This window comes from Gobius niger (assembly GCF_951799975.1).
Source record: "Gobius niger genome assembly, chromosome: 20".
Lineage (NCBI taxonomy): Eukaryota > Metazoa > Chordata > Actinopteri > Gobiiformes > Gobiidae > Gobius > Gobius niger.
This window is the reverse complement of record NC_136871.1, coordinates 15318059-15341344: the sequence shown is the minus strand read 5'-3', so window position 1 is coordinate 15341344 and position 23286 is coordinate 15318059. Positions and strand designations below refer to the sequence as shown.

Below are 23286 nucleotides of genomic sequence, written 5' to 3'. Positions count from 1 at the left end.
TGACAAGCTCTTACCAAGTGAAATGCTGCAAATTGTAATTGTAATGCATCTATATTTCTGATGAAGATGTAAGTCATAACTCATTGTGTGTGCCTGGGTATGAAAATTATATACTTGAATTTTGCATATTTTATGGCAACCTTATCAATGTAATGCAAATTGTTAGATGCAGTTGTTATTAGTTAAGTTCCCAATGGGAATGCAAATGTGAAATGCACAAGTACTGAGAGTATTGAATACAGGGGTAGGTGCACATAAGCTTTAACTTCAGCTTCTCCTTTTGAGCTTCCATTACTGTGGAATGATCTGACTTCTGTAACTAACATGAATGTGAACATCTCAAATAAACTAAACTAAAGTATTGATCATCGAGGCTTACCATCAAAAAGTATCAGTTGAGAACCACTGCTTTTGAGAACAATGTCATACAGTTTATCATTTTATTTTCCTGAGCAAAACAACATTAAAGTAAAATACTGAAGACTGTTTGTAACCTTGTTTCCAACCTTCCTCTTCTCCCACAGTGGGTCCATTCTGTGCATGCACCAGCGCCAATAACAACACCTACTGGTGCCTGAGGACCATCAATGATACGCACAACTTCCTCTTCTGTGAATTTGCCACTGGTTTCTTGGAGTATTTTGACATCAACACTGACCCGTACCAGGTATTTGCTCTCTCCAGTTTTGCATTCATGAGAGCTTATGAAAATTACCAAAGTCTGTATAAACAATCAATTTTTTTGTACATTTTTCTTCTGATTAAGCATGCACCCCTTTCTGTCAAACTTACACTTGACATTTTGTCCCTATTTCCGTAGCTGATAAATGCTGTCAGCAGTCTAGACCGCAACACTCTGAATTCATTGCATCAACAGCTCATGGATTTGAGGGGTTGCAAGGGGCATAAACAATGCAACCCAGAAAAGGGTGAGCACAGTCTTTGTAGCTGCTTCAAAGGGGAATGGTGATTGATTACAAAGTTATAAGTAATGTCAGAATGAACTTAACATGCGCTCCTTTTCTTTTAGGAGGGAAAGAGCGGAACTACTTCAGTGAATACAGGTAATCTCTCCTTTTAACTTGGTTGATTCTTTTTACAAGCACCACAGATGGAATTCATGTTATGAATTCTGGGAATTTCAGTCCCCCCTGAGTGTTCTTCGTTATGTTCATTGCGAGTCACCCAGCAGCAAAGGAAATAAGATTCATGTACATTGTGTTACGTTTGTGACCAATGCTTTTTAGCATGCAGAGGCACAAATCACTGAAGGCTAACATTCAAGTCTGCTGCCCTTTTTTTGTAACACATTGCTTCCTTTTTGTAACAAAGGCTAATTGCTTGTCTCTGCTGTGCGTGTCTGGGTTGGATGTATCTATGTGTATGTGTTTGGTGTGTATATACCTGTGTGTCTCCATGCACATGCGTCTCCCCTGCGTGTGTATTCGCTGTGCATGCCTCAGGCCAGTTCATCGCAGAAAGAGGCCAAAAGTGAAGAAGCCTTCCTCCAAATCGCTGTGAGTGGGTCATAACCCATCTGTCACTTTTAAGTTAGCCAAGCCTTACTCCTCCTTCCATGTTTATTTTTCTATCTAGACCACATCTCACAACATACTGATTCACTGTAGTACTGTAGTCCTTCTTTTGTGCTATTTCTGCTTTTGTAATTACCCTGCAAATTCTCATTTTCCATTTGACATTTCTGTTCTAAAAAGCTTTGCAGTGTTACTTTATGTCTGTCCTGTTCTAGTCACCTCTTACTTTTCTTACCAGTCTTTAAACATGCCACATCTGAATCCGTGGTTTCCAATAAACTCATTTACTTTCTGTTGTACAGAGGGCAGATTTGGGAAGGATGGGTTGGTTAACTACTCATCGTAAACTCCACCACCTACAACGATAGCCTTCTTTTTGTGCAAAGAGAAGAAAGGAGTGCAAGAGAATCCCAAGGACCTTGACCACATCAGATGAATGGACCATGAGCCGAGATACTGATTCTCACTACTCTGGGTTTTACCAATAGATTTTTAAAAGCCTGACCCAGGAGAAAGGTGATCCTAGAACTGAGAAAGAACTTGAAGACTCATTTGTCAATACTGTATTGGGACTCATATAAAATGTCTTTGATCGTCTGATATTTCCAGCATTTGCCACCGCAAGAGTATTTGGGTTGTGACATTCTGGTGGGCACAATACATTCAGTTTCACTGTATTGCTTGTAGATACTAGATACTATATCTGCTTTACTTAGCTGTCTTCATCATCAAGAGAAACTGGATGAAAGAAAACTGTATGTCAACCCTGCTGCTACAAAACGTCAAGCCACAGCTTGATCTAGTTAAGTGTCAGTGACATACTATTTAGATAGACACTGCTTATGACCAAGTGTGACAGATGTTTTGCCATAGTCTTTTGTAATATAACACTGATGAATGTCCTATTTAAACATTTCTGAAGCTGTGGGAGTAGATGGCTAGAGTCTGCCTGCCTTTATCCATCCTCATATGGTTAGTTCCATCTGAACATGTCTACACTCATCACTAAATGGTAGAATCCCAAAGTATTTCATCACATCCAGAAAACCTACAGTGAATGCTACTTTAGCTAACCTTTTTGAAATGACATCATACTCATCGACTGTAGACGTTAAATTAAAGGTTGTTCAGCTTGCTATACATGGTGCTACCAGATGAAAACACAGTTAAATCTGTACATGTACAGTTCAGGATGTATTTTGAATGTATGTTGTGCAATGAATATTAATGTTTACAATACTTTTGTAATAGCCGATGGCTGACCTCAATGTGTTATGAGTTGACAAAATTATAAGGACAAATGTAGCTTGAGAGATTTCATTGCTTGCTACTTGTATGTTGGTTATTTCATTCTTTCACACATGAAAAGCACTTAAGGGTTCACTGTGAAGAAGAGATGTACATATAACTGATACTAGTCCTGTTCCAGGGGGACAGCACAATGATGTGAAGCTCATCAGTGTGAATTTTAGCTCTGCGCCTTTGTTAGTGTTTGATTTTCTAGCAAATATTTCCATAGATAAATGTGAATAATAAACTGTTGTCTGACCACCAGTACGGAAACGTCTCGAATGCTTTTATTTTCCTGCAGGTGTCGCTGTCGCCTTGTTTTAAACCAGGCTACGCTTTGATATGCCCCACGTGTAGGCTCTATGTGGAGCTCACGAGGCTTGACATAAACTACATAACATTTATGTGTTTGTTTTTCAGTTTTGTTGTGTGTTTTGATTTTAAATTTTATGATTTTAGGAACAATATTCATAGTTTGTTTGTGAGGATCAGCATAGTAGATTTTAGGCTATTATTATTATTATTAGGTTGTTATAATTATTGTGTGTGTGTGTAGACCAATCTTACCTTAAATTACCTAATCAATGAAATGACCAAGATGAAAATAGTGACTCTGACTCAGTCTCAGGCGGGTGGGTGCAGACTGTGACCCCTGTCCCAGCTTATGACTCAGTCCTGGAGGCGGGGACTCCAGACTGGATCATCCATCGTTGGATCGTCCCGTCCACACACTACGCGCTCTGCTCTGTGATCCGCAACAAGTTTCTGGCTCGAGAGCGCAGAAAACTCCTTTCTCCTTGATTACGTCTTGTTTACAATGTAAAGAAATGGCTGGCACAAGGTAAGAAACTTCTACATGACTTGAGAGCTCCAAACTAAGTGAGGAGTGGCGTTAAAGTGTGGGGTAGCACGCTGCTCCTCGCGCCTGGGCACCCGCAGTTTAGTCTGCGCTCTGAACTTTCTCGCTTCAAACTTTTTATCATCTCAAACTGTGTTGCTTGTATGTGTTCGCTGTAACACATTATTCTGTAGGCTTGAACCTGAAAAGTGTATCAAATTGACGATAACATGCTCAAATGGTCGCTGTTAGAGACACACTGCTGGCTGGCACGTGTAAGAAGCATTTTACTACCAGTTCATACATTATTGCTTTAACTTAGCAAAATACCTTTAATGGTGTTTTCATATAGCTGTCTTTAAATTGACTGTCAGTCTTATGATGGACTCTCATTTCCAAATGTCCAATTACCAACCACACTTTTCACTGTGCTAAGTTGGTCTGCCTGTATTCTCTTTGCTGTGGTGAAGGAAAGTAGCCACACTGAAGACTTCTCCTGTCTTAAAGTTGAATGGACTCTGGATTTTAGCTCTTGTGGTTTTCATCATTTATGTTGACCTAGCTCAGAATTTGCCCAGAGTGTGTATTAAAACTTTATTTAGCTTTCTATTGCAACAGATGTTTGATAATTGGCGAATTTTACTGTCTGACAGGATAGGCTGGCTGTAGTTTCCTTCTGTTTCCATTTTATATGTGGAAGATCTTATTGGACAGGCTCATACTTGACTTATAATCAATTTTAGTTTTGACATATACTGTATTGTAGACTTACATGGGCGGTACTTACTTTCATTTACCTAAATTGAACCTGCTGTATGTGTTGCCAGAATCTTCTCATATAGCTGGCATTCTGGAACTGGATAGTGCATCGTCCATCTTGTGTCTTTCTTATTAGGGCAGGGCGACATGATCATGATATAAAACATAAATCACGATTGACGATATAATTGACAACAGACAAATTACTTTAGAATACCAGCCTCATTCTGTTTTTTAGTGCCATACTAATTTTCTCGCAAATATGATCCACTCAAGCGATTTACATCCTTCATTTCATTTTACTTTTTAAGCACCGGCCCCTGACAGTGTTTATGCTGCTCTGATGGAGTTGAGCGTGACATAAATGATATCGTGTGTCCACAGCGATGTAAAAAATTACAACAATATCAAATTATGTAAAGGATAATACACAACGAGGTGTCCATTATCAGAAATAACTGGACGACACGGAGGTCCAGTTATTCTGATAATGGACAGGGCATTATCCTGCTTATACCATGGTCCCGCGAACTTAAACTGTTAAACTGTTTGCTTATTTGGCCATATGTCCATTCTGGAAGAGCACAGAAGGGCCACTGGCTCTAGGGCCACCAGTCCCGCCTCAAGCTTTACCCAAATCTAAAAGCTAAAAAGAAAAGCATCAAAATAGCGAGAAGAAGAGGGTGAAAAGTCAACAAAAACGTGCGAAAAACACAACAAAAAACGACAAAAATATGACAAAAATGTGGCGACGTGACGAAAAGTTTCCATCACTTTTGCAGGTCTTAGCTTTCAAATGAGGCGTTACATTGTTGCTCTCCAGTCGAGAAGCTTTTAGATTTGGGTAAAGCCAAGTATAAAAAAAACATGAATCTAAAAGGAATTCCGTGGAGTATGGTGTACCACAAGGTTCAATTTTGGGACCATTATTATTTATTATTTATATTAATGATTTTGCTTCTGTTTCTACGACCACATTTCCCGTTCTTTTTGGTGATGATACCGATCAAAGAAACAATAATAAAAAGCCGAACTGGGGAAAATGCACTCGTTAATGTTAAGGCGGGAGGTAAGAGGTTAAAATATGTATTTGTGGAAGTGCACAATTACGCTAATTTGGGCCAGGCTGGTCAGAGTCCAGGGCTGTTTTTCAGTCCCAGTCCGCCCCTGCCTGAAACTAGTTCCACCTCAATTGTTTATCGTTACTATGGAAACAGCTGCAGTGGAGTGATATTCGTTTGTTAAGTGTGATGTCACGTCCTAGCATACCGGCAAATATGTGAGAATAATATTTCTGAAATTCAACGGAGAGTTACTGAACCTACTTATTTCTTAGACTCATTAGCCAAAATGCCGCACCTACTGCTATAAAAGCATTATTTACTAAAGTCACTACTTCCAGGATTAGCGTAGCTGCTGCGCCGTTAGCATTTATCTCCGCTAACCCGGACTTACTTTTATAGCAGTAGGTACAGCATTTTTGGCTAATGGGCCTGATAAATAAGTATGTTCAGTAACTCTATGTTGGTTTTCAGAAATATTGACTGTGGTATTAAAGAGTTTTTTAGTAGTTTCTCACACATCTCGGGACCTGGAAGTAGAGCTGTGGCGTCACCACTTAACAAACGTATAGAACGCGATTTAACTGTTATTTAAGTGTTGCCGGACTAGGTGTACATTATCTCTTTTTAACGGACACCCTCCAGCCAATCAGAATCGAGTATTCACGCAGACCGTTGTATACATCACGATAGCGATATGCGATACGATACATATGGCCGACCCCTATTTCTTGTGTTGTTATTTTTTATATGTGACTTCTTAAGTTTGTGCAGCCTCCTTACATTAGCCCTCCAAGCTTTGTTGTTCAGCAAGGCCAGGTATAGTCCTCCAAATGATCCATCCACATATTATTACACGTATTACAGTATTTGACTTGGTCTCGGATCGCGTACCTTTTGTGTTAATCCTTTTTCTCATCTCTCATGTGTGTTGCTCTTTGTGGCTTACCGCACGCACCTGTATTAAAGATAAACTTCCACAACCACATCAGCCACCTGCGCACCTCATGGCATTATAATACACTCTTTACAGGGATCAAAGCCTGTTTGCTTTCATATAACTGTGGTGGTAACTTGTATCGTCCCCAAACTTAATACCACCACCAATGTCATTCAGATCTTACCTACAGTGTTACTTTTAGATACAATATGTTGATTTTTCTTATTATTTTATACGTGGCTGCCTCTTTCAACAAAAAATATCCCTTCCTATACCCGCTTGACCCCTATGTTCCTAATAATCCACTGCCCCCCTCCCTCCCAAAGGGCCACCCAGACAAGACCTACTGTTGTTAACCTCTTCAACCTCCCTGCGTCTAATCCTGGAGCGCTGGGTGTCCGCAACTCCCTACCAGTAGCCAGGACACAAATACACTTTTTTTTTTTTTTCACCCATTTAGATTTTATTCGTGCACGTGACTCAAGGGGTGAATGACATTAGACACCGACAGAGGCTCTGTAGACAGCTCTTTCCTGTGTGGCTCCTTGGCCCGGCGCTGACCCTGTCGGCTAACCCCGTTACACTGCGCTGGGATTAGGCTCACCCTCGTTTGTCATGTCAGCAAGAAGGGGCTCGGGGGAAGGGTCTGCTGTGTGTGAGTACCCGGTGGTTGTCGAAAACGTGCTTCCTCCCGTTCACAGTAGTCGGTGAAGACAGTTTTAGAGGAGTGACGACGTCTTCATTTTTTCACCGACACGACACAAAACGGTGCGTGAAGCTGTTTCTGACGGTCAAGCCCTTATGTCAGTCATGTTTTTTAGCTTGTCTTTGGGCTACACACGTAATGTCGACTGGAAATGGCGAATTGAACGCCCACGGTTTGCGATTCCCAATTGTTTGCGCAAAATCACAATTAGGCATTTTTCCATAACCGGGCCTGCAGTGCTACGTAAAAGGAAATGGAAGCACACAGTGAGAATGCAACAACACAGGATGGACAGCTGCGAAGTGGAAGTGCACTTTGCTTATTTATTATGAGAACTTGGCTATTCCTTTTATTGCAGCCCATTCTATAATCCACCCGGGTGCACATTTGCCAGTTTGAGCCAAACCTGACCCCTCTCTTAGATCATCTGACTTGAAGACGATCATAAGCTACATCTCCGTGGATTGATTCATTTGTGATGTTTGGATAAGTGACCCCATTCTTCCCGCCACTGACAGCTGGTGTAGCGGACAGAAAGGGTGGCCTGTGTGCACTAAAAACACCCTGATCATCCTGCACATGTTCCCCCTCGTCTCTCTGACCTGAAAAGTCCCCCTCATGCTGCTGTACCAGAAAGGAAAAAGGGGTGGATTTGGGGCAAAGAACGGGGCTCATGTTTGGCCAATGCTGCGTCTATAAAAGGCAATTTACTCCTGTAGCCAACCAGTGAGGGGTAATCACCAGAGCAGAATTAAGAAGAGAGGCCGGAAGTTCCCAGCATTCTGTGGGAGAAGACTGAGCCACCAGATGAGACAATACCCCTTTTACAAGAATCACAGAGCGCTACTTTTTTCGGCGGATAATTTGTAGGAGGATTACCGCAAGAAGCTTTGAAGTTGCGTTCAAGACTGGCACGGCGTTCCTCTGGAAGCACTCTCGAGGTAGGCCCTGGGCTGCATTCAGGGATGAACTTTCTGGCCGTTTACGCGTTTCACTTTGGCCATGTAAAATCGCCATTTGGAAAGCAGCATGGGAAATGGTGGCTGTGTTAAAGGTGGCTGAAGAACCTTGCGAGATCCGGTTTAATCCAAGTGTCAGAGAGAGAGGGGAAACTGTCTCCTGTCCTGGATTAGCGCAGCTGTTGAAGCGGGTCACCCCGGACCTCGCGCACTTGTCCCAAAGCCCTCCCCACCGCCCCCCTGATTGGTTAAGAGGGTGCTCGTTCAGTGAAGTCCGCCTGTTGATCTGACAATAGTCTGTATTGTTGTATGGGATCACATAGAACAAAGGAGGCTGCATTTCACAGGCATTGTAATGTTTGTGGAATTCCTTGCTAGGTAACCACTTTGAACCCTCTGAGACACTCGTTATAACTCAAACGTTCCTTTCCTTTAACCTGTTACTTGCCGTCCACCCTGATCAGCGGGTTAGAGTTGGGTTTAGGGTCAGGAGTTAGAGGTATGATTAGGGTTAGGAACTGCAAATGTTATTTAAATTTCACTCACACAGATCTTACACATAGTTTTAGAAAATAGAAGGTCTTGGCTTTTAAATGAGGTATCACACCATCATTTACTGTAGGCGGTAAGCTCTCCAGTCAAGACCCTTTGAGATTGCTAACCGTAACGCTAACTCTAACCCTTAGCTGGCAAATAACATGTTAATACTCATTTAAACAATTATGGTTCTTTAATTGCAAAAAGATAACGTTTCCCACAGATTTCTGATAAACCAGAGGCAGCACTTAATTTAGAAAAATGCCACTTTTAAATGTTATGTTTTGACACAAGCAAAACTAACTATTTATTGCACACTTTTATTATCTTTGTTCTATGTTGGAAACATTGATAGTACACTGTAAGTGTGAACATACTGGTGGTGATAATGGTGTAACTTTTAGTTTTGGCAATGCTTCAGGTATTGCTTCTGTGTTTACCTAAAGTAAATAGGATAATGTTACAGACAGAGTGTTCCTAAGAAGCTGAGAACTGTATGAGCTTAATTAAATGTTGTTCCCCTCCAGCAAAACATCTCCTTATGTATCTAAGATACAACATGCCTGCTGCTTATTCTGTGAACTAAGAGCCAAAGGAACACTCAGCTCTTTGGGGCTTATTTTTCCACTCCACAGATGAGCATCGCCACACCCAGTATCAACAGCTTGTTTGCGTCTTATCCCGTCTCTTGGAGCTGAATCCGGTGACAGTGCCGGCTCAGAAGTGCACCTTGCGGCTCTGCCTGATCCTTCTATCCGCGGGCCGCTCGGTGCCAGGCATGTGGTGTCCGGCTGTTGTGTCTTACCGTTCTTCCCCTCCCTCCCATATCTCTCTTTTGCCGCCTCTGCCCTGTCTCTGGGTGAACTCATGAGTCACTCTATCATGCCTGACGCTTCATGTCATGAAAGATGACCCCTGACCCTCTGTGCCAGTGGATGTGTGAGGAATGAACTCTGATAACTGCAGCTAGGAAGTACTTTCCGTGCAATGCTTTAAGATTATTCTTTAGTTTTGCATACTGCCGCTGCTGTTTAAGGCAAACCAGACACATCGTTTGCATACAGTAAAATATCCTCTCCAGTAGTTTTAGTATTTTTCAACGTCATAATAACATGGTTTGAGATGAGAATTGTTTAATAACCATGTAGAGTTAGGCTGCGACAGAAGCACATCATAGCTTAAGTATGGCAACAAGTTAAGTACAGGCTAACTGTGCTCTAACCCCTGAATTAACTTTATGAGGGTTGCAGTGCACAAGTCTATTACTCAGTAACAAACCCCCCCACTCACACCCACACACTGTTTATGGTCAAATTTACTGCAGACACACAGGGACCGATTGTGTGTTGGATTCCAGTGACCCTTGACCTTGGTGACAGGGCAGGAACGGGAGGTGTTAAACAAAAAAGCCAAAAGAATGTGTGCGGGACAGGTGCGGGGCTTTTTCTGTCATCTCAACATGTGCATAGGATTGTTCAGGAACCTGGTGCTGAGCGCAGGGCACAGATGACCCATGTTGAAGACCAGGGTCACTCTAGGAGGCTGTTGTGGTTTAGTGTGAGGTCTCTATAAATGAGGAGAATGTTGATGAACATATTGTGTTGCAAAGGCTTTTACTTGAGTACAATTATATTGACGTATTAGTGCTTTTACTTGAGTAGAAAAACAAACAAACCTTTCCTTTGTGAGTACATTTGAGTGACTACTAAACCATACAATACATGTAAAGTCTGCATTTCCTTTTATGGTGTTATCTTATCCAACCTTTTTATATTCTAGTATCACTTTTTAGGTTAGTTTTGCCAGACACTAAGATTAGAGATGTTAAAGATCTTTTACCTTTACATGTTTCAGCCGCCATCTTTTATATTATTTTAACTTCTCTCTGGCACAATACATCACAAATATATGAATCAGACTTGAGTCATTGTTTAGGTCTCTCAGTGTAGCCTACATTTCATTCATCTGTGGATAGATTGTCTTTGTAGCGTGAGTTTCCATTTTTCGTGCTACATCAGCTGCCCTCTTCACTTGGCTGAGCAGGTCTAGTGCCAGCTTTAGTGTCATGATCCTGCTTAGTCACAGCGGCTGCATCTGCTGCCTGGCGCTTCATCGTCGCTCCTACACTCTTTTACCATATTTAGATAAGCCGGTTGCCTAGCAGTTAAAATGAATTGCAAACATTATCAAACAACTGGTCTTTTGTGAGGCACAGGCCGCAGCTTGCTAAACACACATTACTTTTGATTTCTCTATAGGTATATTGTAAAATGTTTTGAACCTGTTTAATCCCAGGACAAGGGAGCTATGGCGTCAGTATAAGCTATGCCGCGGCCAGGGCAGGCACTTGTTGCTATGCCTGCGAACAGAGTGCTAAGGTTTCAGAGATGAATGGCAGGCCCTGTGTGAATGTACTCCGCAAGGGACAGTCGCAGGCAGCGGCTCAGAATAGGCTGTTGTTGGATAAGGTTAGAGGTTACCATACGAGAGCAGGCAGTGGAAAAGGGCACAGTGGCCGGTTCCTCTGGAGTCTGGCTTCACTCTCACCCAGGTTTAACTTCTGATGGTAGTGCAAGTTGTTCCAAAAGGTTAAGTGCGTACAGGCTATATGACTCTGGTACATACCGGACTTAAAAGGCAGGCCACAAGTTTGATTCCGTGATGTTTAGACGTGGGACATGCAGCCAGCACTTGCAAAAAAAGTGCAAGCTGGATTGTGTCGTTAGAGCCTTTAGATTATTCTCACTTATGGATTGGCCAGACCTTTACCCCATTGAGAATCAAAAGGCTCGCAATGGGCCGACTCCCATCATTCATGCAAGATCTTGGTGAGAAATTATGCAACACTGGATGGAAATGAGTCTTGATACATTGCAGAAGCGTATCGAAACAAAGCTAATGGCGGGCCAACGTTGGGCTGCCAGATAATTACTACTATATATCAGGTTATCGTTCAATAAATGACAGAACAATACCATTTTGGGCTCAATATTTATCGACAGTACATTTATTTGCATTTTCCCTCCCATTTTTCTACTGTAATACTAAATTTTGTAGCCAAAGCACTTATCTCATTGTATTTCATGTTCATTGTGGGATAAGTACTTTCCAAATAAAGCTTAACTATTATTTTTAAGTTTTTAGAGATAGTTTCTGTGGCGTTAAAGGTCTTCAATAAAAGTATTTATCGCGGTAGTTTCCTCCTATAGATCAAACTTTAATTTTGTTTTCATGAGAGGCTTAATCCAACGTAATACTAGAGTGTGTTTTGAACATTGAACTACAGAAATAACGTGAGAACCAAAACACAGATGTAGGCTATCAGTAAATGAAAATAATAATTATCAGCAAAATAACTTGTTTACTTCATATCTTTGGTCATAGATAAGTTGTTCTGAAGAATTCTACTCGTTGTACATGTAAGGCAGTACTAAGTAACTTGTTAACCTTAATAAATCCTTTCCGTAGTCCCTGGGGGTAATACAAGTGTTAATGGGGAGATTAGGGGGGTCTTTCATCTCCCCCTTGTGTCTCTGGCCAGAAAACCACAATTGCAACTTTTTGCTGCCTCTGGGTCGGAGGCCCCAATACACACTAATAGAATCACAAAGAAGAAACTAACAGGCTAACGGGCAATGCTAACTGCGGGCTCGCACCACTTAAACAGTATTTACAGCCAAGTTTGAGTGAAAAAAAAAATCTCCATTGTGTAATTGGATGTACGATATCTCTCTCCCCCTTTGTCTTTTCTGTCAGCGTAGTGTTTACTCTCACGGACAATTAATGAGTAAAAAACCACGACATGCTACGACACCTGCAGAGGCGCTTATGGCCTCTAGGGGCACGAGTTACTTAGTACTGCTTTAACCTAAAATCTCCCGTTTCAGTTCAGTGGTGGTTTCAATTCACGCTGCGCCAAGAGAGATCTAGAAGTTTTTACAATGGAAAACATGTGCGGAAGTAGGAGATAAAAGCACTGCCCCGCCACCAGTGAAGCGTGCATCTTTATTGCTGCCGTCCCTATTTATTATCTCACACTGGCGCTACGGTTTACTCACAGATCTACTCCTCAGATCACAATCTTGTTTTCTCTGTCCGTTTATCTTTGTAATGAAATCAACGGCCACTCCGGCATGTGTTTGTAATCCCCAAGGCGGACAACAATGACACGAGGCCATACGTTGCACCGTTTCCACTGAGTGCATTGTCCAGTGCTGCGTGTTTACCGTCGCTGGGAAAAGTGCCATTTACAATTTGGCTTTGGTTTGCGACAATGGGGCAGATTCCATGAACCATATTCTGTTGTTTCCGTCGCTCTGGGAAACGGCTCTCTCTCTTGACGGTTATTTTTGGGCCTGACAGTAAAATGCTGCTGACGGATGAAACTGTTATTTTCATCTGTTACTAGCATCAGTTTAATTAACGGAAAACACTGGAGGTTGACTGAAGGATATTTGGGTATTTTACAATATCGGCCATCGGCCAATCTAGCTTCAATATAAGCCGATATCTCCGGGAACAAAAATGATAGAGCCTTCCCATTTCCCTTCCCATAAGTCTGGGCTTTAAAACGAGTCCCCCCCCTCCCCCCCTCAACTTGAAGCACAGAACCTGGAGAATTCAATCACGGAGTTAGTTTTAACCTCTGCAATTGTATTTTTGATCGCCACGCAAAATGCCGCGGGTAGCAACAGTATGCTAATGCTAACGGCAGATAATCAAGGCTGGGACAAAAACTACGATTGAATCACCTAAAGAGTTCAAATAAAATCGGCCACTGTTGGAGTATTTGTTTTTACAGGATTATAGACCAGACATTAGGAAAAGTTCATACTGCTGTACCACGTTACCTATATTTTGGTGCCCGACCATGAAGAGACTTGTAAACTAGCAGAGCTATTTTAAAATCTATTCTCTGAGTGACAGGAAGCCAGTGTAGAGACCGGAGCACTGGAGTAATGTGGTCGTACTTCCTGGTTCTGGTCAGGACTCCAGCAGCAGCATTTTGAATATACTGTAGTTGTTGAACAGCTCGTTTAGAAAGGCCAGTGAACAGGCCGTCACAATAGTCTAACCAACTGGAGACAAAAGCATGAATTAATCTTTCCAAGTCCAGTTTAGACACTATGTTTTTTTATTTTAGCGATGTTTTTGAGGTGGTACTGTTAAAATGACTGTTAAAATTCTGGTCTGATAAAAATTCTTTACTGTAAATCAGTTTTATTCCTCTCCAAGAATCGGGTCCAGGTTCTTTAATGAAGCTAAAACTAGGACAAAATCCACAGAAAGCTTTTGAAGTCTTAATAAAGTTGAGCAGTGGGGATAAAAACATAAAAACAAGATGACTTCTAAAGGCTCTTGGACATAGTCCATACGAATAGTACCATTTGGAAATCATTCTGTTTGACTCGGTTTTATAGTTTCAGTAAACTAAATTGGCTCCTCATTTTGTGGCTTGACATAAAAATTATTTGTCTAAATCACAGACACTTTTTTTTTTTCAACAATCCTGAGAATAAAACTAACAGGTATCAATCAAACTAGACCTGATTTGGTTGATGATTTTTTGATGATTTGGTTGATGATTTATTCAACTGACTTTTTGACCAACTTAAAATATTTTTTCTTCGTGATGTGTCTCACGTAAACATAGATCGAATCGAATTCTTGACCCAAATGGAGAACAAAGTGTTTCTGTGTTGGAACAAACAGAAGCGCCCATTTGAATTTCCTTCTTGAGAATTGCCATGGATGCCACAGAACTAGAAAACAAGTCACTATTTGCACAATGTGAATGAGCAATAAGTTAATTTTAGATCAATACAAAACATGAAACTTTGCGTAAGGGGTGCACGCCGCATACCAAACCATTTATGAACATTTGAGAGACAGAATGACTGGAGAGTTCAGCCCTGCTTTGGTCCAGACTGTTAGATCAATACACTTCTTGGAGCATAAGGCAGAAACATTGTCAGATGCTGCTGGCGAACATTCAGAAGACTAAGAGTAATTATTGCTTAACAATATAATTTGATAAACGATAACAAATAACTTCGATTGAAATCTATTCACGGCATTTTTCTAGATTGTTTACCATTTTAGTATCTGATTTACATTTTACTTCATATTTAATGGGGATAGTTTTATTATGTTAATAGGACAGCACAATATGAGGGAAATATGCACTATTTGTTAAAGGCCTTCAGTATTCTGATAGCAATATTTTACCAAATGTTTTACTAAACATGAAACATTGCAGTAAATGTAAACAGAAAGGGTTTTTTGAAACTGTGGCAAGACTTTAAAATATTGAAGACCAAAGTTGGTTCTAAAAATAGGAAAACTTGGTTAAAAAGCAAAATTAGGCATTCTTTTAAGTTACTATATGTTAGTGTTTTTGGTAAATCTCAGTCAGAATGAAGACCTTGTCATATGGATATTGCATCGCTGAATACTGCAATAATGATAATTTGGTGATGATATTGTTTCTTGTTCCTTTTTATTAGCCCCTATCTCTATAGAGGAACTTGCTGTATAGAGCAACACCACTTGTGTGTGCTTTTCATTAGGGGCAGAAATATTATTGTTATTTTACCACTAGATATTAGTATTCCTCATGTGTTGATGATCCAACACGTGAATCCCCAATGCTCTCCATAGGTCGGTCTTCTTCCTGCTTATCTGGTTGTGTCAACACAGCCCAGCAGGCCGGCTCTCAGCTCTAAATGCTGTTTATTTGCCTAAAGGGAAGAGTTCTTATGCAATCGGAGCACCCCACACACTCCACCAGGCACGGCCTTCGCAGTTGACCCTCAAACCCCGTCTTCCTGTTTTGGGACGTTCAGGTTATTGTCTGTCGCGCTCGGTTGAACCTTTTAACTGGTTTCTTTCGTGGCATCACTGTTGAGGAATTTGTTACGAAAACACAACAGCTACTTTTTTTCAGTTCACGAGTCCTAAGAGACATGGTTTGTAGCGCACAGAAGCGGGGCATTGCTGATTATATAGCAAGCGCATGGCTTAGAGATAAGGAATGCAACACTGATCCATTTCTAAACGCGGGAATGCCTTCTCTCTGAGAGCTAAAAGGATAAAGGCGCTGGTATGTGCAGGGTGGTATTGACTGTTTGGCCTCTGTGCACAATGCTCCTTTATTTGCAAAGCTTCCCGCCCTTCAAGTGTTGCAAATCTAATCACTCCGGGAGTCGTCTTGTAACATGGGGCCTTCTTCTATATCAGTGTTCGCATACAGGGTATACTTAGAATGTCCTCCTAGTTTGAGGAAGCGTTCACAGCTGGAGTAGTTGAGGTGTCGATCGATTTGAGATCAATAGTAGTGCAGCGATTTCCTGTATCATTGTCTCAGAAACATTGTGTCCTGGGTGTTTCTGTGCTACCAAGACTGTGTCAAACTTGCCAGTACTGAAGTAAATACTGTTAAGTTGTAGCTCTCGGGTTTATCTCTCTTTCTTCTCGTGTGGGATAAGCGTGTTATTCTGCAGAGTTTGGCGCAGTGAGCCTGGTGTGAGGGATCAGAGCAGATGGCCTCTCAGCGCACAGCACATGGACACGAGGGTTAGACCTTATGGGCATCTCGCCTATGGCTCCTATTATACAAAAATAATATTGGAGGAAGGCGGCGAGGTTAGGAGGACTTTCATCTTCGTCTGCAGTCGGTCAGACATAGCCCAAACTAAAGCTCACTGTGCTCATAATACATTTTTCATACTATGAATGATTAGTGATTTGACGCTTGGGGCATAAACTTGTGGTCAAATAGGCTTGCAACCGTTCAAGTTATTTTATTCTTAGTTCAACAAACATTAGTGTCATTCATTGAATTGACTGTCATGTTATTATCATGGCCGTCTGTCCCTGCGGCTCACTGCTGGACACACTCTGTTGCTGTGGGTGTAGTGCTGAGTTGGCTGTTCCTGCCTCTGTAGTTAAAGCTCAGTGCTGTTTGCTCGAGCTGCGCTGACAACACCGTATGGTTCCGCCAGTGCCCTGCTGTCTCCAGCCCTGTTGTTCCACCTGTGCTCTTATTCTGGGACACCTCCCCACCAGCATTTCATATTTAACAGGAGTGATATCACTGCTAACAGAGCTGTTTTACAGATGGCCACTCATAGGGGACACAAATATTGACACTGTAGCCATATGCGAAAGGGCACAAATTTAAACCTCTCTATCCGTCAAACCATGTGGTTGGTTGACTGCACATCGCTTTGCTTTAGAAGGTTATTGTAGCCGGCAGCTTGATTAGAATCTATACCTGTAAATTTTAGTCAAGCGCTGTGCTTCTTTATATAATTCATAAATCTCCGGGATTGTTACACTGTAATGCTGTAGAGCTTTTGTCATCTTTCTGTCAGCGTCGGATCATTTATTTCTGTCATTAATTCTCAATGTATTGTTCCCTTTCCTCAGCTCTGATTGGGTGGAGATCTTGGAGCCCCGCTCTCGTGAGCGAATGTATGTGAACCTGATCACCGGTGAGTGCGGCTGGGAGCCTCCTACAGGAGCCCCAGTCCGCCAGGCTGACGGGAACCAGTGGTGGGAGCTGTTTGACCCCAGCAGCGGCCGCTTCTACTACTACAACTCCACCGGCCGCCGCACTGTCTGGCATCGGCCCCAGGGAGCAGATATAGTGCCTCTATCCCAGCTGCAGGCCATGAAGCGTAGCAAGGAGGCTAAGCGAGCAGAAGGAGCCCTGGAGAGAGCCCACCATGGGACCACAGGCAGCATCAGCAGCATGGGCAGCCAAGGCCGCTGCACCCCTTTGTCAGAGGAGGACAGAGTCCCCCTGTCCCAAAGCCAGGATGCCCATGAGGAGGCGACTCATCCTGAGCTGGACCCTTCAGTGGACAGCAGGTCACAAGGGGACGGCAGCAGTGTGGAGCTCAACACGGAGAGCAGCAAAGACATGCAGAGGTAAGGTCTACAAGAGTTGGCTTTAGAAATGGTGCATGTCACTTTTTTGCAACTGCTGGTTTCTGAAAGACCTTTACCTCAAAGAACCATTTAATGTCCTTGAACTAACATGGTGTGCAGAAGGTCCAAGTGTCTTGCTCAGTGGCACCACACAAGAACATTGTCAGTTGCAGGAATGGAACAATTGTTCTTCACGATGTACAAACTGAGCTGTTATTTGACTGGTATATTTCTGCAAACTCTGCTCGGTAGACATCTTGCTAATAGAATTGTAGTGTTTTTGCTGCAGCTTTATTTACACTTCATCTTAATCTGTCTGTATCGAGCTTCTGTCTGAGAAGTGTCACTGAAAGTTATTGTCCTTTTTAAGTCCAGACTGAATATTGTGTCTGGGTTTTGTCCCTTCGTCTCGAAATGCTTTGTGCTCCCTCATAAGAATCTACTACTTTAAGTGTAAAACAGTGATATCCATCTTGGCATGTGGCACCATGAGTCATAATGACTTTCAAATGCTTCTGTTGAGATCTGAAGTGATTGTTTTGACTTGTGTCGTACAGAGAACAATCTCTGTATGCTCCTTTATTTCCATTTTTGTGTTATCTGCATATTCCCTGTTGTATGTTTCTATATTGTTATCTGTGAACCGTGCTCAAGCACTTAAGTAAATCACTACCAAATGGGGAGAAAAGACGGAGCTGAATTAGAGAGCATAACATTCCCCTGTAGCTACAGCCCTTGGTGCAAACGACCTCCAACAGTAAGTCATTCAATGATCCCATCATGTGCTTGGCGTTGCGGTCTGGTCCAAACTACCGTCTCTTCCCTCCAAGTCAGATTCCTGACGTGCCACTGCTGTTTCTCCTGGCATATGTCCACTCAAGCTGTCTTAATGTCCTTCTGTGTGCTTACCGCGGCCCTGCTCTACCCCAATGCTCATTTCATTTTCCTAAAACAAATTTAGGCCCCAGGCCATCTCGGAGCGTAACGCCCCTCACGGCACACAGCTTTAATGCCTGTCCATGAAAGCCATGTGAGTGACTTTTGTCTGCTGTTAATAACAAGCAGAACTGCTACATACCAAAGGCTTATAAACAAGTTGAAGTGATGGTGATTTGGGAAGGCTTTGCTGTGGTGACTTTGCCTCTCAGATTCCTCCAGGCTCGTCTTGAGCCTCACTGTGGACATTCTGTCCTCTGACCCTCCATTTTTGTGGAACACATAAGTTTAAAGGGGAACTAATTGGTCGGACATGGCTGTTGAGTGACAGTACTTGCGGCCGGTAGTGTTACCTCTGCCGTGTGCGGTGGGTGCTCAACTCCCCACTGGGTCCCACCTCACCCCAGTGACTCAACCTTTCCCAGAACCTTTTCTCTCCACTGAAAACAATAGCCAGCTGTATCCTTCAGCCATAGGGTCTCGATATCCCACTTAACCATATGGGCCCTCACATGCTCTTTGAGGTAATTAGAAACCAGCGCAGAATACACAGTGAGGGTGGAATGTGACGCTCAGAATAGGAGAAAGCAAACTCTTCACTTAGCAGCTCTGTTTTTATAATCACAAGTATTGATGTGGAAGTTAGAGGTTGCGGCGCGGAAAGTAACACTTGCTTGTGGTTTTACTAGTCCTTTTTAATGAATAGTCCAATATCATCCTGTTTTTTACAAGGCATTTCCTGTCCGCACATTACTTGTTTCAACGTCCCCTATGTTTTTTCTAGTAAGCGCTTTTGCATTGTGCTGACGTTTGAGCAGAGATGAGAAGTCGCTAGCTTCTGACCTTTTCAAATAAACAATACTGTTCTTCATTACAGGGAGCTTTGAGTTCATCCAACACTGTTTCCTTTTGTCCCCCAGCTATAAATAACTGCGATAGAAGAGTTTCCACACAGCACGCCCTCTATGTCGTTCTCAATCGGGACAACTTGATGGAGCTCCCTTTGTCCCAAACTGAATGTGTCATATGTGCTACAGTAACACTTGTCCAAAGAGGAGGCAAGTGCCAGGAGTCTGTTACTCATTGGCAAAGTCTTATCACGTGTCCCGGGAGTTTTCAGGAACTTCACGCTCATCAAGGGAAGCACCGTGCTCACCTAGTGTAAACCTGTCATTCTTGTTGTTTGGAGGGAAACTTGATAAAAGGCACGTGTTTGTGGCATAACCTGTAGTTTTAAACATGCTGGAGGCTTCAGTTTCGAGTGCGGCAGCCTGTAGGTAGCAGCTGTCTTAGATTTCACACTAGATATTTGAGTAGCTTTGTCTTCTTCGCCTTCTTTAAGAACCCAACAGGGTCTAAAGAAATTTGGGACGCAGTATTGGAGCCGATACTGAAAAAATACGATATAGGGTAGCGGCTACAAATAGTCGATACTGAACCGATACTAGTTTTGGCTCTCAATGCCTTAAAAACATAACTTTTACCACCTAAATCTAAGTGAACATGGGCATGCGGCTTATCAACGGAAAGCTATGAACCTGGAGAACTCAATCAACCTCCACATACACATGTTTGATCGCCGCGCTAAATGCCGCGGTTAGCATTAGTATGCTAAAGCTAGCGTGCTAGCAAAAACTAATCAAGGCTGAGACAGAAACTAACATAGAAATGCCTAAAGTAGCCAAATACATTAAAATAACCACTGCTGAAGCCAAGTGTTTGTGTTTTAGTTTAAGAAATCATTGATCTAACATATTTGTAATGATCAGATCACTTCATGTGAGTTGTTTATATTAATGTAACCTAAGCCTGTCATATAGCCAAGGATAATTAATGTAAAAAAAGTCCAGTGATCCTTGTTAAATGTAAGAGTTTATCAATAGATATAGCCTAATTGATAACTGATCTATAACATCATGACAATAAAATATGACTTTATTGATGTTAAAATGGAGAAAAGCTGGATCGGTGCATCTCTAAAAGAAATCACTAGTGAGAATCGAGTGCAGTATGAGTTTATTATAGCCATACAGCATGAATAGATTAAAATACAAGCACTAATTCAATCACCAGTTATGGAGATGTTGCTGCTTTGGTTGGTAGCAAAACATTCATTTTAAATACATCAGTTCTTTCTTTTTTATTTATTAGTTTTCTTATACTGTAGTTTAGTTGCTCATGTGATACCTGTTCCTTGTGTGGCTTTAGTTAAACCTATGGAAAGCAGGATTTGTTTAAGATAACTACATTTTCTTCAGTGCAAACATTTCCTTGAGCCTGCGCCTGTACCCTACTCCTACCTGGTGTGAAACGAGCCAGAGGCAGTCAGAACAGAAGTGGTTCACGTGAGGGTCACCCCACTCTTTTGTCTTCCGGCTTGGTCTGCTGTATATAATGGAGCAGTAAAAGGAACAAAGGGCCACGCTTAAGCCTTGCTGTACCCTCGGGGGTCAACTCGGAGCTTTCTCCACTGCAGGAAGTCTAGGTCTGAGCAAATGACACCAAATTACTCGTACAGGCCCTTCTAATTGTGGCCCATAATCATATAGTGGTGCAGTCAGGCAGACATTAGACCCTTAAAACTCATCTTTCCTGATTGTCTGCCCTCTTAAGCAGATTTACACTGACTGAAATTTCAAACAAAGGGCAAATTTAGGGATTTCCAACTCCTGAATTAAAGCACACATGAAAGCAAAAGTGTCTCAGAATGTAGCTCATGTGACATCTGTATGAGTCACTTCTGGACTTTATCGCCGCGACTATATGATGATTCAAGCGGTGTCTAGATGTTTACAACGCTCGTCTTGACACCTTTCATACAGTTGCTCTGAAGAAGCCAGACACTCACCGGTTTTATACACTTGGAAAGTTTTTATCGCCTCAGACCCAGTGTGGTAAGCTCATTTTTCCAACTCTTTCCATATGGACTTTTATGTTGCTCTCTAATAGATTTTTCCCTTGAACTTGTGATCTAGTTATGTGCCTAAGTGCTTTGGTCTGTCCTTTTTTTTTTTTTCCTTCACAGTCCTGATGTCTTGTAAGGCAGCGCTCTGGGTCCTCTCCAGATCTAGATTACAGAGTTCTTCTTTTATGTGTCTCTCCTTTTGTTTGCGTATCGTTTGGACGCTAGCTGCCTCTCTGTGGTGCCGTGGGACTTTGGAGTTTGTCCAATGTTCATGGAAAACCAGTGCCACCGCATGAACTGGCCCCAAGCGTTTTGTTGGCTCACTCGGTTGACTCACCCAAGAAACAGGTGTTTTATACTCTCCGTTTTTAGACTTTGTAACTCCTCGCTTTAGAATTGTGTGTTTCCATGTTATCCTGTTTGCATATGTTTATTAGGGATTATTGAGTATTATGGTCTGGGTGAATACTCAATTCTGACTGGCTTACTGGCGTGCGTTAAAAATGTATTACGCACAGTTAGTCCGGCAATAGTTCTTTTTTTTAATTGTTTTTTGTGCTCATGTCAGGAAGAAATATTTATGTTACAAGTCATATGGTCTACACACATGTCTTTGCATTCCCCCCCCCCCCCCCCCCCTTTTTCACCCGTTCCCTCCACCCTGTTCGCCCCCCACCCCCCTCCCCCATGCCACACGTCACAAAACCCAGAAAACAGAAATTAAAACAACTATAACACAACAACACTATATAGACAGGTTGAGAAATAATAATAATAAAAAAAAATATATATATATATATTTTTTTTTTTTAAAACCATCAACAATAACAATGACAATAACATCTGAAAGGCCTAGTTTTCAAACATGTGTATGTAAATAAGTAAATTTACTGGGGTAGGTTTGGGAAACATTGGAAAAATTTAGGAAATGTGAAAATTTGGGGCAGATTGGGGTAAAAATTGGGGAATGGAACGTGAGAAAATGGTAGATATGTAGGGGGAAAAAAAAGGAAAAAAAAAAGCACGCCGCCATCTTGGTCCGGCATATTATTGCCAGCCAATGTAATGTAATGGAACTGGCATAATGACTGATGAAACCTATTATAACAACAAATGCAAGTATGATCCTATCGCTATCCTATGATCGATTGCTACTAATCACAGTGTGATATTTTTGCAATATTCTCTCTCTCCGACCTGAAACTAGTTCCAACTCAAAAACTCATTAAAACGGTATAATGCACGGCTCCTCGTTGTTTAATCCTTACTGAATCTGCAATAATGGAAAGACTACTGTACAATACCCTGCTCAAAAGGGAATGTCTAAAAAGAGTAAACCACTTTGAGCCATTCACAATATTTGCCGCTTTGGAGCTGGTAAAACCTTTTTCCACTATTTACTGTTGGTTGTATGGAATTGCAGTTACTTAATAAGGCAAGTAATAAACACATACAGTAAATTTGTACATGTAATAAGGTCAGATTTACTTTTACAACTCGGCAGTTACTCCTGTAGTACAGTGGTATATTTAACCACATTTTGAATATGCCACAAGCCTGCGTATGGAAACGGCTTGGGATGGTCTCGAAATCCCACTAATTGAAAGTTACGGGTCACTCTGTTTTGATATTCTCCATTTTGTTCCCTCAATGCGGCCATTCCAGTTGACATTATGTGGAACGTGTTGTAATAAGATCGGAGTTCCTCTTTTGAATTCCTGGCGCTGATCTCTGTGGAATCCTGCAGGGTTTGGCTCGGTCCTGTCACTTGAACTGCAACTCTAGTAGCTGCACCCGGGGCCCAACCCAGCGCTATCCCGGGTTAGACTGTAGGAGCCACTCAGACACGCACAGGGGAGACATGCTGGCTCGGCCCACTTCAGCTG

General features: G+C 42.0%; 2 protein-coding genes across 4 annotated transcripts in view; both read left to right on the top strand.

Annotated features, from left to right (window-relative positions):
• The window catches only part of sulf2a (sulfatase 2a), a 45386-nt gene extending 42294 nt beyond the window's left edge, over nucleotides 1-3092 (top strand). Inside the window, exons 17-21 of one of the 2 annotated variants that reach the window (XM_079578252.1) lie at nucleotides 525-667; nucleotides 821-929; nucleotides 1031-1064; nucleotides 1464-1517; nucleotides 1838-3092. In XM_079578252.1, the coding sequence (XP_079434378.1) occupies nucleotides 525-667; nucleotides 821-929; nucleotides 1031-1064; nucleotides 1464-1517; nucleotides 1838-1868 (371 nt within the window). In that variant the 3' untranslated portion in view covers nucleotides 1869-3092. The remainder of the gene's footprint in view (nucleotides 1-524; nucleotides 668-820; nucleotides 930-1030; nucleotides 1065-1463; nucleotides 1518-1837) is intronic. The other variant, XM_079578253.1, reaches the window with a different exon arrangement.
• A 444-nt stretch (nucleotides 3093-3536) lies between these two features.
• Nucleotides 3537-23286, top strand: part of arhgap46a (Rho GTPase activating protein 46a) — a 38629-nt gene continuing 18879 nt past the window's right edge. For both annotated transcript variants that reach the window (XM_079578240.1, XM_079578239.1), the window contains exons 1-2: nucleotides 3537-3666; nucleotides 17056-17559. In XM_079578240.1, the coding sequence (XP_079434366.1) occupies nucleotides 3653-3666; nucleotides 17056-17559 (518 nt within the window). In that variant the 5' untranslated portion in view covers nucleotides 3537-3652. The remainder of the gene's footprint in view (nucleotides 3667-17055; nucleotides 17560-23286) is intronic.